This window comes from Mesoplodon densirostris, chromosome 15, assembly GCF_025265405.1.
Source record: "Mesoplodon densirostris isolate mMesDen1 chromosome 15, mMesDen1 primary haplotype, whole genome shotgun sequence".
NCBI lineage: Eukaryota > Metazoa > Chordata > Mammalia > Artiodactyla > Ziphiidae > Mesoplodon > Mesoplodon densirostris.
Window position 1 is genome coordinate 66,678,538 of NC_082675.1, and position 13,379 is coordinate 66,691,916.

Here is a 13,379-nt window from a genome sequence, read left to right on the forward strand (position 1 = left end):
TGGGCTGGGTCAGGGCAGCCAACTGGCTTCAGGCTCTGCCCCTAGGTAGCTGCTTGTGGTCAGACAAGTCTCGCCCTCTCTGTGCTGGCTGAGTGCAAGAACTCATAGAAGGGACCTCCCTGGGTCTTGCCAGCCCTATTTACCAAACTCCCAAGGGATTTTGAAATTGGTGGTATAAATCACAAAGCTGAGTGTATGTTAACTGTGACAGAAAGGCTGAAATTGTCTCTCTTTCTAGAAGAAGATGGTTTTACTTAAGCGTTTAAGCAAAGGGCAAATGGAGGTTTTGTGGGAAAACCAGCCAGTGCTAGCCTAGGACAGGGACTGGGGGAGGCAAGAGACCTGGGAACTAGAACTACACGCTCACGTGAGATGGGCAGGAGAGAGAGCGGCCCAGCCGCTGGGGGAAGCCGGATGCGGACAGGGCCCAGCGGGAACCACTCTAACTACCGGGGCTGAGAGAGGCCAGCCAGCTCGGGGCTGGTCCCAGCCCCCTGCCCCTCCACCCTCACCGCCAATCTGCTACCTTAGATGTGCCCCGGCTCAGCTCACCTACGGGCCAGGTGTCCTCGGCAGTACCTCTGCAGAGTTAAGGTAGCTGCCTTCAACCTGCGGTATTTCACCTTCTGCAGCCAGCCCCGGACGGTTTTCTGGATCATGATGGTGGCTGCCCGGAACTTGTCAGCCCGAAGCTTCTCCAGGTAGGCCACCTGGCCTGCCCGGAAGAAGATCTTGGTGCGGCCAAACTGGAACTTGTCAGGATCCTTTATAAGGCAAGGAGGGGAGGTGGTTCACCATCCGTGAGCAGGAAGGGAAAGCCCCCTACCACCCCAGGTCCTCTGATGCACAGTTCCCTTGCCAGGTGTCACATGCCCCTGCTCCTTCAACAAATGCTGAGAGTTAGTGTGTTAACAGACCCCGAGCCTGTCCCTACTACTGGTCAGACACTGAATGCAGCCGTGAAAAAGATCCCTGCCCGCCAGCAACTGACATCGCTGTGAGGGCAGCCAGACAAGCAAACAAGGACACAGTACATTTCAGGCAGGGCTGAAGATTACGAAGACAATAAACTAAGGGCTGGAGGATGGGATGGAGATGTTGAAATAGGCTAATCGAGGAAGGCATTTCTATGGAGGTGATGTTTAAGCAAAGGCCTGAATGAAGTGAAAGGAGGCAGGTGTGGGAAATTACGAATATATTGCAAATAACCCCCAAATACATTTTATTTGGTTTCTAACTACGTTGTGAGGTTTTTTCAGACATATAATTACTATCTTTAATTACATCTATTCAGGTTAAAGTTAATTGCCCTTCCCTGCGCTCACCCTGGTGGATAAGGGAAGATGACCCAGCCATGTGTATGCGGATGAGCCTGGGCTAGAATATTCGATAGGTAACTCATGATAACTGAGCACTCTTTGTAAATAAACTTCATCTAATTTTGCTCACTTGGCATGAAGACCATAATTAAGGAGGAGATAATGAGCGAAGGTCTAAGGAAAACACACACACAAGGATACATTTCATGTTGACAAATGGCTCTGAAATAATGCTGAGTCACCACTCTTCACGGCCAAGCCCTGGATGGCTAACAGGAACCTGGCTCCATGCACAGGAAAGCCAGGCTGCCTGAGCCGTGGCTGAGCTGGGACACAGCATCTGGCTAGATCGTCACTGACTGTCCCCTCCATGGTCGGGCTGCCGGTGAAGCTGGGAGGAGTGAGTTGCGAGAACCCGGTTCTCATCCCCACATCTGCTCAGGGCCCTCAGCTCACGCCGGGAGGAACAGGGGCTGGACTGGGCGGGGAAGCTTTGAAGCGGCCGAGGCCTTGCCTGCACCACTGCCCTGGCTGGGGAGACTCCTCCTCAGTGAGGGGGGCTCAGCCCTCACAGTCGGGGGACAAGCCTGGCTACTAGGCCTTTAGCAGAGCTAGAGCCTGGGGGGTGCCTGCTGCATCTCAGGAACCACAGTACACAGGCTCCGTTTCCTATTCTGGAAAAAACCACCAGGGAAAGGGCAGTCTGGTTCACAGAGCCACAGTTTTTACAAATGAGGATCTCTCTGAAGGTCCTGCCTGCTACAGCCATCCCCACTGCCCTGATGGCTGCACTCCCCTTCCCCCAGGTGTCTTGAGAACTTCTACCCCAGGCCTGCTTTCTGTAACCCCTAGAACTGGCTATACTCTTCACATACCGATCAGAGGTTATCTTTGGAGAACGCTTCTCCAGTAATCAGAGACTGAGGGAGTAGAAAGGAATCTTAGCAATCTACCCCAAGCCACTGCTTTTATTTTACAGATGCCTAGAAGGTTGAGGTGACTTGCCAAAGGTCTCACTGAAAATATCAAGGAATAGAACCCGAGACCCAGGACTCCCAGGCCAGAGGTCTCTTACGAGACCACGCCATTTCTCTAATACCATCTCCTTCTCACGCTCCTCACATACATACTTCCTCATGCTCTCTGGGTCTCAGTAGATGCTAGTTAATAAGCTCCTTCACTGTCAGGATGAAGGTTCAGGTTTGCATGACGGCCAGTGACGTCTGTAACCAACACTAGATGACCATCTGTCCTGGAGGGCAGGGCCCACCTAGTACACTCTTTCAATAACCCTCACACTGACCACTCCAGGTTAGTACATAGGAAGAACTCAATACACATTTGCGGAGTTAAAGAAAAAAAAATTCAGGCTAAAGATGGAGGTATTCCTACAATCCTTGCAAGATGAGACTATCACTCATGATCAACTTCATGATGTAGCCCCTGCCCCGTGGCTGCCGGCCAATGAATGTGGCTGGTAAGTGCCTACTGCCTGGCCTACAGGCCACCTTCGTCACTGCTTCTCTCCTAATCACTCTGCTCTAAAATGTACTATGACATAAATCACAGCAAGATCCTTTTTGAACCACCTCCTAGAGAAATGGAAATAAAAACAAAAATAAACAAATGCGACCTAATGAAACTGAAAAGCTTTTGCACAGCAAAGGAAACCATAAACAAGACCAAAAGACAACCCTCAGAATGGGAGAAAATATTTGCAAATGAAGCAACTGACAAAGGATTAATGTCCACAATTTACAAGCAGCTCATGTAGCTCAGTAACAAAAAAACAAACAACCCAATCCAAAAATGGGCAGAAGACCTAAACAGACATTTCTCCAAAGAAGATATACAGATTGCCAACAAACACATGAAAGAATGCTCAACATCATTAATCATTAGAGAAATGCAAATCAAAACTACAATGAGATATCATCTCACACCAGTCAGAATGGCCATCATCAAAAAATCTAGAAGCAATAAATGCTGGAGAGGGTGTGGAGAAAAGGGAACCCTCTTGCACTGTTGGTGGGAATGTGAATTGTTACAGCCACTATGGAGAACAGTATGGAGGTTCCTTAAAAAACTACAAACAGAACTACCATATGACCCAGCAATCCCACTACTGGGCATATACCCTGAGAAAACCATAATTCAAAAAGATTCATGTACCAAAATGTTCACTGCAGCTCTATTTACAATAGCCCGGACATGGAAACAACCTAAGTGTCCATCATCGGATGAATGAATAAAGAAGATGTGGCACATATATACAATGGAATATTACTCAGCCATAAAAAGAAATGAAATTGAGTTATTTGTAGTGAGGTGGATGGACCTAGAGACTGTCATACAGAGTGAAGTTAGTCAGAAAGAGAAAAACAAATACTGTATGTGAATACATATATATGGAATCTAAAAAAAAAAAAGTCATGAAGAACCTAGGGGTAAGATGGGAATGGAGACGCAGACCTACTAGAGAACGGACTTGGGGATGTGGGGAGGGGGAATGGTAGGCTGTGACAAAGTGAGAGAGTGGCATGGACATATATACACTACCAAATGTAAAATAGATAGCTAGTGGGAAGTAGCTGCATAGCACAGGGAGATCAGCTCGGTGCTTCGTGACCACCTAAAGGGGTGGGATAGGGAGGGTGGGAGGGACTGAGACGCAAGAGGGAAGTGATATGGGAACATGTGTATATGTACAACTGATTCACTTTGTTATAAAGCAGAAACTAACACACCACTGTAAAGCAATTATACTCCAATAAAGATGTTAAAATAAATAAATAAAATAAAATAAAGTAAAATGTACTAGGCATGTTCCTGGAGAGGGCAGGGAGCTGGCATGTGCCATTTTAGGCTAACGTGTGGCTTTGCCAAGTCTCAGTTGCTTGAAGTCCCAAGTCACTTAGCATTGGTGACCAGAAGATGTGGTCCCCAAAAAAGGGAATAAACAAACAAAAAAAGGAAATAGAAGGTCACTAGGGAAGTCTTAATGCACTGATCCTATTCCATCTCTAGGAAGGGTAGTTATACAGTGACATTAATTAATCAGTCAGACTCAGTGGGTGATGTGGTTTAGACTGTGGGGGCTCCTGAGTCACCTTGGGCAATTTATATCAGCTGCCTGTGCCTCAGTTTTCCTCAGCTGTGAAATGGGCATCATGTTGTATCTTTCTCGTAAGGAAATGTTAGGATGAGATGAAGTGTGTGAAGCAGTTAGAAACGTGTCTGACTCCTAGTAAGTGCTTAGTAACTGTGAGCTACTGGTGGCAGGTTTCATCAGGACAAGCTCATGTCACCCATGCAGCCACTTGCACAAAGAGCAAAAGAGCTCACATCAGAGCTCCTGTGATGACCAGTTACTGTGCTGGGAACAAATGACAGTGGGGCCCTTGCCATTTAGTTGTTCAGAGTCTGGTGAAATGAAAAAGAAGCCCTTAACTACAATACAAGGGGAGAAATGCAAAAATGGAAGACAGGGGCTTCCCTGGTGGCGCAGTGGTTGCGAGTCCGCCTGCTGATGCAGGGGACACGGGTTCGTGCCCCGGTCTGGGAGGATCCCGCACGCCGCGGAGCGGCTGGGCCCGTGAGCCATGGCCGCTGAGCCTGCGCGTCCGGAGCCTGTGCTCCACAGCGGGAAAGGCCACAGCAGTGAGAGGCCCGCGTACCGCAAAAAAAAAAAAAAAAAAAAAAAAAGGAAGACAGAAGTTGAGAAGTGTTAGCCAGTGACTAACTCCGTCTGGGAGGCCAGGAACAGGCTTCAAAGACCAGAAAGCATTTTAGAACTCAATCTAGAGGGAAAGTAAAACCTGGCCGGACAGGTAAAAGAGGGAAAAAGCACTTCAGGCAGAGGAAACAGCACGTATTCACATACTTTAGGGAATTCACTTGTTCACTCATTCCATGAATGTTTGGTGAGTTACTTCTGTGTGTCAGGCTCAGTACTCATAACTAGGGGAGAGTGTCAATACAAAGACCATCCTCTGAAAGAAAGGAGACACAGGACAGCATGGTATGGGCTCAGAGAGTGCTGGATTGAGGAAACCGGGAGGGCTGAGTTGGCACAGAAGCTGGGCATTAACAAGCCAGTGGCCTGAGCGTATCAAGAGCAGGACGGGGCAGTGGTACTTGGTCCTGCTAGCTGGAGGGGAGCTGAGTGGGGGAAGCTGAGTCAGCCCGTCTGACCTGGGCCCCCTCCAGAGTACCCTCTGTTTGGGAAGCAGCAGTTCTGCTAGAAGCTTGGAGAAATCCAGGGAAGGCAGAGGAAGTGTGGAACTACAGTCTGGAGAAAGGAGAAGGCAGCCCCATGGCAGAGCGGGCTACTTGTGAGCCTTGATTACACGAAGAGGCTCCTGGTACCAGTAGAGAAGGAAGACTCCCGACGCTCCACGTCAACCAGAATCAGCTGACCTTGAACACATTTTTCTCACCCGTTGAAAGAGGACATGTTGAAATATAAACACTGACAGATACACCACAGCAAAAACCTCAATTAACCAGAGTCCAAAGAACCAACTGCAACCTTCAATTAACGAGACTGTCATCCTCTTACTCTCTATGGAATATTTAGCACCGTATTCTGCACTGTCTACCGCCACAGACCTGAGCTGCTAAGACAACGGTGAGGGTGACTGTGTCACTTTCACAAAATAACATATGGCCTTAAAAGCTGATCATCTGGCAATGAGCTATACTCCAGGTGAATAGATATTCCTAGCAAAACAATACTTAGAAATTAAAAAATTTAGATGTAATTCTCTTACCTTCTTAAAGGAAGATTTTTGATATAATTTAGCCCTTTATTGAGACCATGAAGTACCATACTCTGCTGTAATCCCTGGATACTCTGGAACTAAGAAATATTCAAGGATCTGCCCCTCACTAAAGGCCCCCAAGAGCTCTGCTATAGTTCTCCAGTCCCAAGTGTCAGCTGTTGAGTTCAGATTGTTTCAAATAAAATGAAATCCACTGCCTTATTTAAAACAAGCATCTGGGGGTGGGCCTGAGGCCGGCTCTGCAGTGAGGAAGCTACCAGAAGCGCAGCTATTTTCCCCTCCGCTGGCTTCCAGGCTGTGCCCGGGCTCCAGATCAGAGCCCCCGGGTGGGTGCACTGGTGCCGTCGGGCTGAGCTGTGGAGCCCCAGGCTTTGGGGAAGCCAGAGATCCCGGCCAGCAGCTTGTAGCCAGGAGCAGCCTCATCATGACCCCCAGCGTGCTGTATAAACAATTTCATTTTCTATGTGAGATGTGATGTGGGAAAGGCTAGAAAGTTCTCCAGGCAGGTGAAAGGGCTTCTCCTTTACAGTTGCTGACGCAGGCAAATGGATTAATATCTCAGGACAGTTTCCATATGAGGGATGAAGAGCAAAAAGGCAGTTAACACCTCCCCCACCCCCCTATTCCCAGGGCACCGCGGCTAAGCCTCCCCTGGAGCCCAGCAGTCGGCCGTGCCCAGCTCACCTTAATGAGGCTCTCCAGCACAGACTTGCAGATGGCCTTTTTGTCTGTGTTGGCGAGCTCCTTCTTCTTGACCAGCACCCGATACCGGTTGTAGAAGTCATGGTAGGCCCACCTGGAGGGAAAACCGGTGCATCAGGGGACACATCCTGCCTCTCGGCCACACAAGGGCCATGGGTGATCTCAGACAGCGCCCCATGGGGTCAGTATGCCTGGCACAAAGCCCTTCTCAGAGCAGCAAAACACGTTCCGGGGCATTCTGTTCTCCCTTGGTGCCTTCTGAGAATTTCAGTGTGTAGTTAAGTTATAGAATCATGGCTGGAAGACTGAAAGAAAAAGGAAGCATTGGAGGCTCCTCTGGGAGGGCTGACCAGAGGCAGAACCACTCACAGGGGATTTCTGCCCCAAAACGTGGAGCTCCACTCCATTGCTGCTGGAATGGGGGAGCCTTACCTGGAATGCAGCTTGATTTTTCTTCTTATAAAACTAAAACTAATATAGCTCATTGAAAACTTTCTAATGCAGGAAAGCATACGTTAGCAAATAAAGAGAGGCCATATTCTAAGCCCTGGAGATACACTGTTCACACACGTTGGTATAGTTTAGAAGGAGGCATTTTTCTCCCGCAAGTAGACTTTATGATTCCACACCACCCCCGCTGTTTATTAGAGTAACGCAGGCCCACTGTAAAGAAAATGTCCATCAGTGCACATAAAATAAAGAGCACTTATAATTTCACTACCTTTTAAGTAAGTGCTGTTCTGGTACATTCTGGAAGGAAATCTTTAAGAGAGCCTTAAGTTTATCCCTTGGCCTCTGAGGAGATCTCTACTTAAACAAATGCAGTCTTTTCAATGACCAAAGACATGATTTTCCAGGCAAGCTCTGACCCTTTCTCCCGAAAGCTACCTCAATTCACACGATGCTCATACTCTCCTCGCTTCTCATCTCAGTTTTCAGGGGACGCTCACAGCCATTGCATGGAACTCATGTTCTGTCGCAGCACAATCCTACTCGAAGGAGACTCTGAATTTGCAGTCTAAGTCCCTCTGAAGGCGAATTCGGCCTATCTGTCCCCACTCCCTCTGAGTCCTCAGAGGCATCAAGAGATGCTCACCCCTTCAGAGGCATCAGGAGATGCTACACACACACTCTGTCTTCAGGTCCACATGCTGTCCACATGGCCCATTTGGAAATCATGTAGGTGCTGCCTGGAGATCGTGTGTTACCATTTACCATCACCTGTGGCCTTGTTGAGTGACTGTCCAGTTATTCAATCTCCCTCATTCTAAAGTATTAATACAGAATAAACGGATTGCATCCCTTCTCCTGGAGCACATTCGCTTTTAAAAGGGATCCCTTAGAAATTTTATCCAAAGAAATGAGTACTGTGGAATATCAGGGGCCACTGCGGGCGGTGGACACTGTCCTGGAAGCAGGTTCTTCTAGAGCTGCTCCCCTTGCCCTCCACAGTCGCATGCCAGTGTGGTCCTTGGGTTCCCCCTCCCTCCCAGGCCACCCATCTCCACTCCCTGGGACGAGAAGGAAAACAGACTGAGCTCAGAGCCTCTCCCTGCCTTTGTAAACACTCGTCTGGTTTGGTGGAAGACTTCTAACACAGCAACACAGCCACGGATCTCAGAGAAGGTACAAATAACAAAACGGCTTTTGTTTCCATCTCTTTTTTTCTCTACATAAAATGGCTTGTGCCTTACCTTTTTTTAAATAACAGCTTGAGATATAACACACATACCGTAAAGATGTACCTTTTTAAAAGTATACAATTCAATAGTTTTTTAGTACCTTCACAAAGTCGTGCAACTATCCCCAATGTTGAATTCCAGAACATTTCCATCACCCCCAAATGAAACCCGGCACCTATTATAAGCCACTCCCTGTTCTCCCCTCCCCCCAGACCCTGACATCCACTAATATACTTTGTTTCCATGCCCTTTACCTTTTCAATGGGTCCTGTCTGTCACAAATGCAAGGTCACAGGGGAATGACAGCATCTGTTCTGCTCAGAGCTGACCAGGTGTGCGCATGGCCCTGCTCCACGGGCTCACGATGTGTGGGTTCCCCCCTTCAGGAGGGTGGGGGGCGGAGGGTGCTGTTATCGGGCCCAGGTAGCATTTCTGCTGCTCTGTGCCCTTTGGGACCATGAACGAAACCCACCTAATTACTGGAAATCTCTACCAGGAGGCTTTAAAAATGGAAACACTTAAGGTTATTTGCCCAGCTAAATGTTGCTTCAATGATTTCAATCAGGCACAGTAAATGTCAAGAAAACTCCGAAGCCCTGACCGACCTAATACTAGCGGCCCAGGAACAGAGAGCTGGATGGATAAGCTGCAAATTAGACGTGCATTTTGGTTTTAATACATGCAAACGCTGTTGAATTTTTTCCAGGCTCTTTCTGCACCAGCCCCCAAGTTTTAAACATAGACCATTCTGTTTACTGATACTTCCACGTGGGGCAAGATGGATCTGGGCAAGAATCAAAGAGAATGAAAAGTGTCCTTACTCCCCACGCCCACCATCAGTGTTTCACCCGGGTCATGCACTCCTTCCTGCCCGCCCAGCGGGGTGTGGGCTCTCCCTTCAAGGTGGCTCAGCACTTTCCCCGTGGCTTTCTGAGGCCACTTTCCACCTCCTGCTGTTCGGTTAGCCATGTCCTCATCTGTCTTGTTTCTCACTATGAGTTTGCAATTTCTCTGGGGAAATAATTAGAGCAGCGTTTCACTGGGCTAAAAACCTTCAATGCTTCTAATTTGAAAACCACTTACTGCTGACAGTTCTATAACTCAGGGAGGTTACAGCCTCCAGAGATAACGAGGGAGTAGGGAGATGTGACCCCAATACAGAAAAAACTTGGAGGACGGGAGGAGAGAAGCCCTCTGTGACACTGACTGGCAGTGTGACCTTAGGCAAGTCACAGACTGGACACCTCACCTCCCCTGTCTGCAAGTGGAGAGAACATCACCCGCCTCACGAGTACCTCCCAGGACTTCAGTAGCCAGTGAGCTCACGGAGGTGGCGGGTTTGGAAAGCTGCAATGCTTCCTAACGACCTAAGTTACTCTCCCTTCCCATCCAAGCCCTGCCCCTTTTCTTTAAAAGGCCACCTCAGATGCCTGCATCAAGGTGACACCAATTGGGGAGGAGAGTGCAGAAAGCAGCCCTTCCACAGAGAAGGGCTTGGGTGGGCACTCCCTCATGGGGTACCACTACAGGGTCCGGGCATGTATGTGTCCTTCACCAAAGGACCCAGAATCAAATGTGGATTCCGTTTTCTGTGGACCTCTGTGCTCTTAGAAATGAAATCTTCACAGGAGAGGCTCCCTCATCCGTAAGAGGAAAACCTTCCAAGGGAATCTAAATCGAATATGTGATTCTTTTTCCATAAGTAGAATTTCTTAACAAGACTCTCTGATTTGGCAGGAACATCTGGATGGAGGTTTTCTGTGCCCATGTAGAAGTTAGGAAAGACCGCTTATTATCACCACAGGTACCCAAGGTTTCCCCTGGAGCTTATGCACCGCGAAACCTCTCTCTCTCATAGCATTTGAAGTATTCCCATTTCCCTGTGGGACACAGAGCTTTCTGCGTTGTATTGTGGATATTTTTTTCTACATGCTAGCTTCTCTGCTGGACTTGTGCCTTCTTCGGCCAAGCTCAGATACGTCTTCTGATACTCTTTTTAAACCTCCCAGCACCTATCACGCATGGTATCTTTACCCGCAGTCACTTACTACATCTTAAAAATTCGGTATTTTCTGAGCTTTAAAATGGCTGGAACCCAGTGTTAAACTTTTCTCTCTACCAGAGTTTCTCAAGGAGGGCAGGAGTGGCTCTGGGGCAGACACTTCCTCAGTGTGTGGGACAGTTCCCCAGGACACAGAGCATCTTTCCACCGTTACCCATCATCCCTTCATCAAGATATGCAAAAATGTTCCCAAACATTTGTGGAATGTGTATTACAGAACACAGTCCTAGTCCAGGGAACCTTAAGAACAATGGACCATGACTGCCATCCGCCTCTGCAGTGTGAATCTGCTTCCTCCCGGTCCCCCCACCCTCGTTGGGTGGCCCGGAAGACACCCTCTCCCAGGCATCTCTGTGGCCGATGGCCTGCGAGCGTCTTTTAAGCCCACCCTGGGCCCAGCTGCTCTTCCATTCTCTTCCATATTAGCAGTGGGAGAAGAGCTCCCATCCTAAGTGTATTCCAGGCCTCAACTGTGGCCCCAACCCTGGGCTATGTGGAGCCGTAGGGGCCTCAGAGACAGGACTCACCCAGCCCTGTTCTCTCTGGATTCACACTCACATGCCAGGGGTCTGGCTGAATGTCCCAGACTTTAATATCGTGTTTTCTCAGAAATAGAGGCCTACTTCACCCTATGTGTCTCTGGTCTGCTGGGGAGCAGGCATACCAACCGGTAGAGCGGTCACAGCTGGGTGTGGGGAAAGCCCAGGACCTGTGACGGCTCCTGGGAAGAAGTGGAAGCAGGCACGGTGGACGAGCTGCCCCAGGTCAAGGGTTCAGCAGAGCCCACCAGTCTGGAAAGGTGCTTCCTCGTTACAAGCTCCTCAGGCCTCAAGACAGTGTGTGGTGGAGCACATGCAGTGGGGTGATGTTCTGCTTGACTGAGTTCCCACCTGGAGCCTGATACCGCACCTAACATCTACACGTGGGGACGCCCCACAGAAGAACACGCCTGCCTGCAGGGCCCCAATGGACCAGTGTGTACAACGGGGTGGATCTGCAAAGGTGGCAGCACTTTGCTTCCTTCTCTTGGACAGGCTTCCCCATGCGGGGACTGGCCGGTATAGACAAGCTCTGAATCTCTCCAGTAAGACCAGAGTATGAGGCTAAGTCACACAACTTCTCTGATGTCAGGCCACAAGAGGAATCCCTGGAGATGGCATGTCAGGTTATCACAAGGACCCCTAAGAAAAAGGTGACAAATCCATCAGGGCTTTTCAGGTCAGGATTAGGTGGGTTAACCTGTACTCTGACACACCTCACGGCCCTGTGACATTCAACTTAGGCAAAGATCCTGGTCATGCCGACATGGAACATAAGGGGTCATGCTTCTCTTCTAGTTTGAGAACCTTCAGGAGCCTGTGAGCCCCAGGGGCTGGGGGATGGGGGGGCTGGTCCCCTCCAGTGTTTCACACACTGGCCAGCAGACATTTGTGGGGCAGAGGTGTTTAGCCATGCTGAGATGCCCGTTAAGCAGGACCAACAGAGTCTGTCTAGATACGAGTTGCAGAAACAATTTTCATGATGGACACCAAGCACCATACTCTTCTCTTGTTCTCCCTTTTGAAGAAACAACCCAGCGGAGAAATAAATGATGTTGCATGAAGGAGTTTTCCTTGGAACTGTATCAAGGATGGACAAAATTTTCCAAGGAACACAGGAGAACGAAGTCCGAGGAGAGGGCACTTTGTAGAAGACTCACAAGTGAAGGCATCCTTAACCCCTGGCCATGTGGTATGACGACTCCACCCCTTTCTATCTGTGAGGATTTAATCTGATCATTTAACTCTTAAGGGATCTGTTCTGTCATCCTAAAATGGGGTGATACCCCCTTACCTTGCCTACCAAGAGTCAATATGGTCTTTTCAACCAACGGTGCTGGCACAACTGGTATCTGTGTGCAAAAGCATGAGGTCGGACCTCTACTTCACATTACACATAAATTAACCCCAAATGGGTCAAACACCTGAACCTATAACACGCCTAGAAGAAAACACAGGTGTAAATCTTTGTGACCTTGGATTGGACAGACAATCTCAGAGGGAAAAACAGATACACTGGCCTCTTGCTAAATGAAAAGCTCTTATGCTTCAAAGGACACCATCAAGAAAATGAAAAGACACCCCACAGAATGTGAGAAAATATTTGCCAGTCATATATCTGATAAGGATCTAGTATCTAGAATATGTAAAGAACTCCTACAACTCAACACCAAAGAGACAACTAACCCAATTTAAGAATAGGCAAGTGATTTGCATAGCATTTCTCCAAAGAAGATATACGAATGGCCAATAAGCACATGGAAAGATGCTCAACTTCATTAATCACCAGAGAAATGCAAATCACATCACAGTGGGATGCCACTTGACACCCACTAGGATGGCTATAATAAAAAAGACAGACAACAACAAGTGTTGGCATGAATGTATAGATATGGGAAGCCCCATCCATTGCTGAGAATGTAGAATGGTGCAGCCATGCTGGAAAACAGTGGCAGTTTCTTGAAAGAGTAAAGAGTTATCATATTACCCAGCAATCCTACCTCTAGGTACAAATAGGAGAAAGAAGATACACATGCATACAAAACTATGTACATGAATATTCAGAGCAGTATTATTCATACTTGTTAAGAAGTGCAAATAATTCAAATGTCCATACAAAAACAAGACCCGTATATATGCTGTCTACAAGAGACCCACTTCAGACCTAGGGACACATACAGACTGAAAGTGAGGGGATGGAAAAAGATATTCCATGCAAATGGAAATCAAAAGAAAGCTGGAGTAGCAATTCTCATATTAGACAAAATAGACTTTAAAACAAAGACTATTAC

General features: G+C 48.1%; 1 protein-coding gene across 1 annotated transcript in view; it reads right to left on the minus strand.

Annotated features, from left to right (window-relative positions):
- Positions 1-13,379, minus strand: part of MYO5B (myosin VB) — a 382,117-nt gene that overhangs the window by 61,652 nt on the left and 307,086 nt on the right. Inside the window, exons 18-19 of the mRNA XM_060119082.1 lie at positions 6,788-6,899; positions 553-764 (exon numbers count right to left, since the gene is read on the minus strand). Coding sequence (XP_059975065.1) covers positions 553-764; positions 6,788-6,899 — 324 coding nt within the window. The remainder of the gene's footprint in view (positions 1-552; positions 765-6,787; positions 6,900-13,379) is intronic.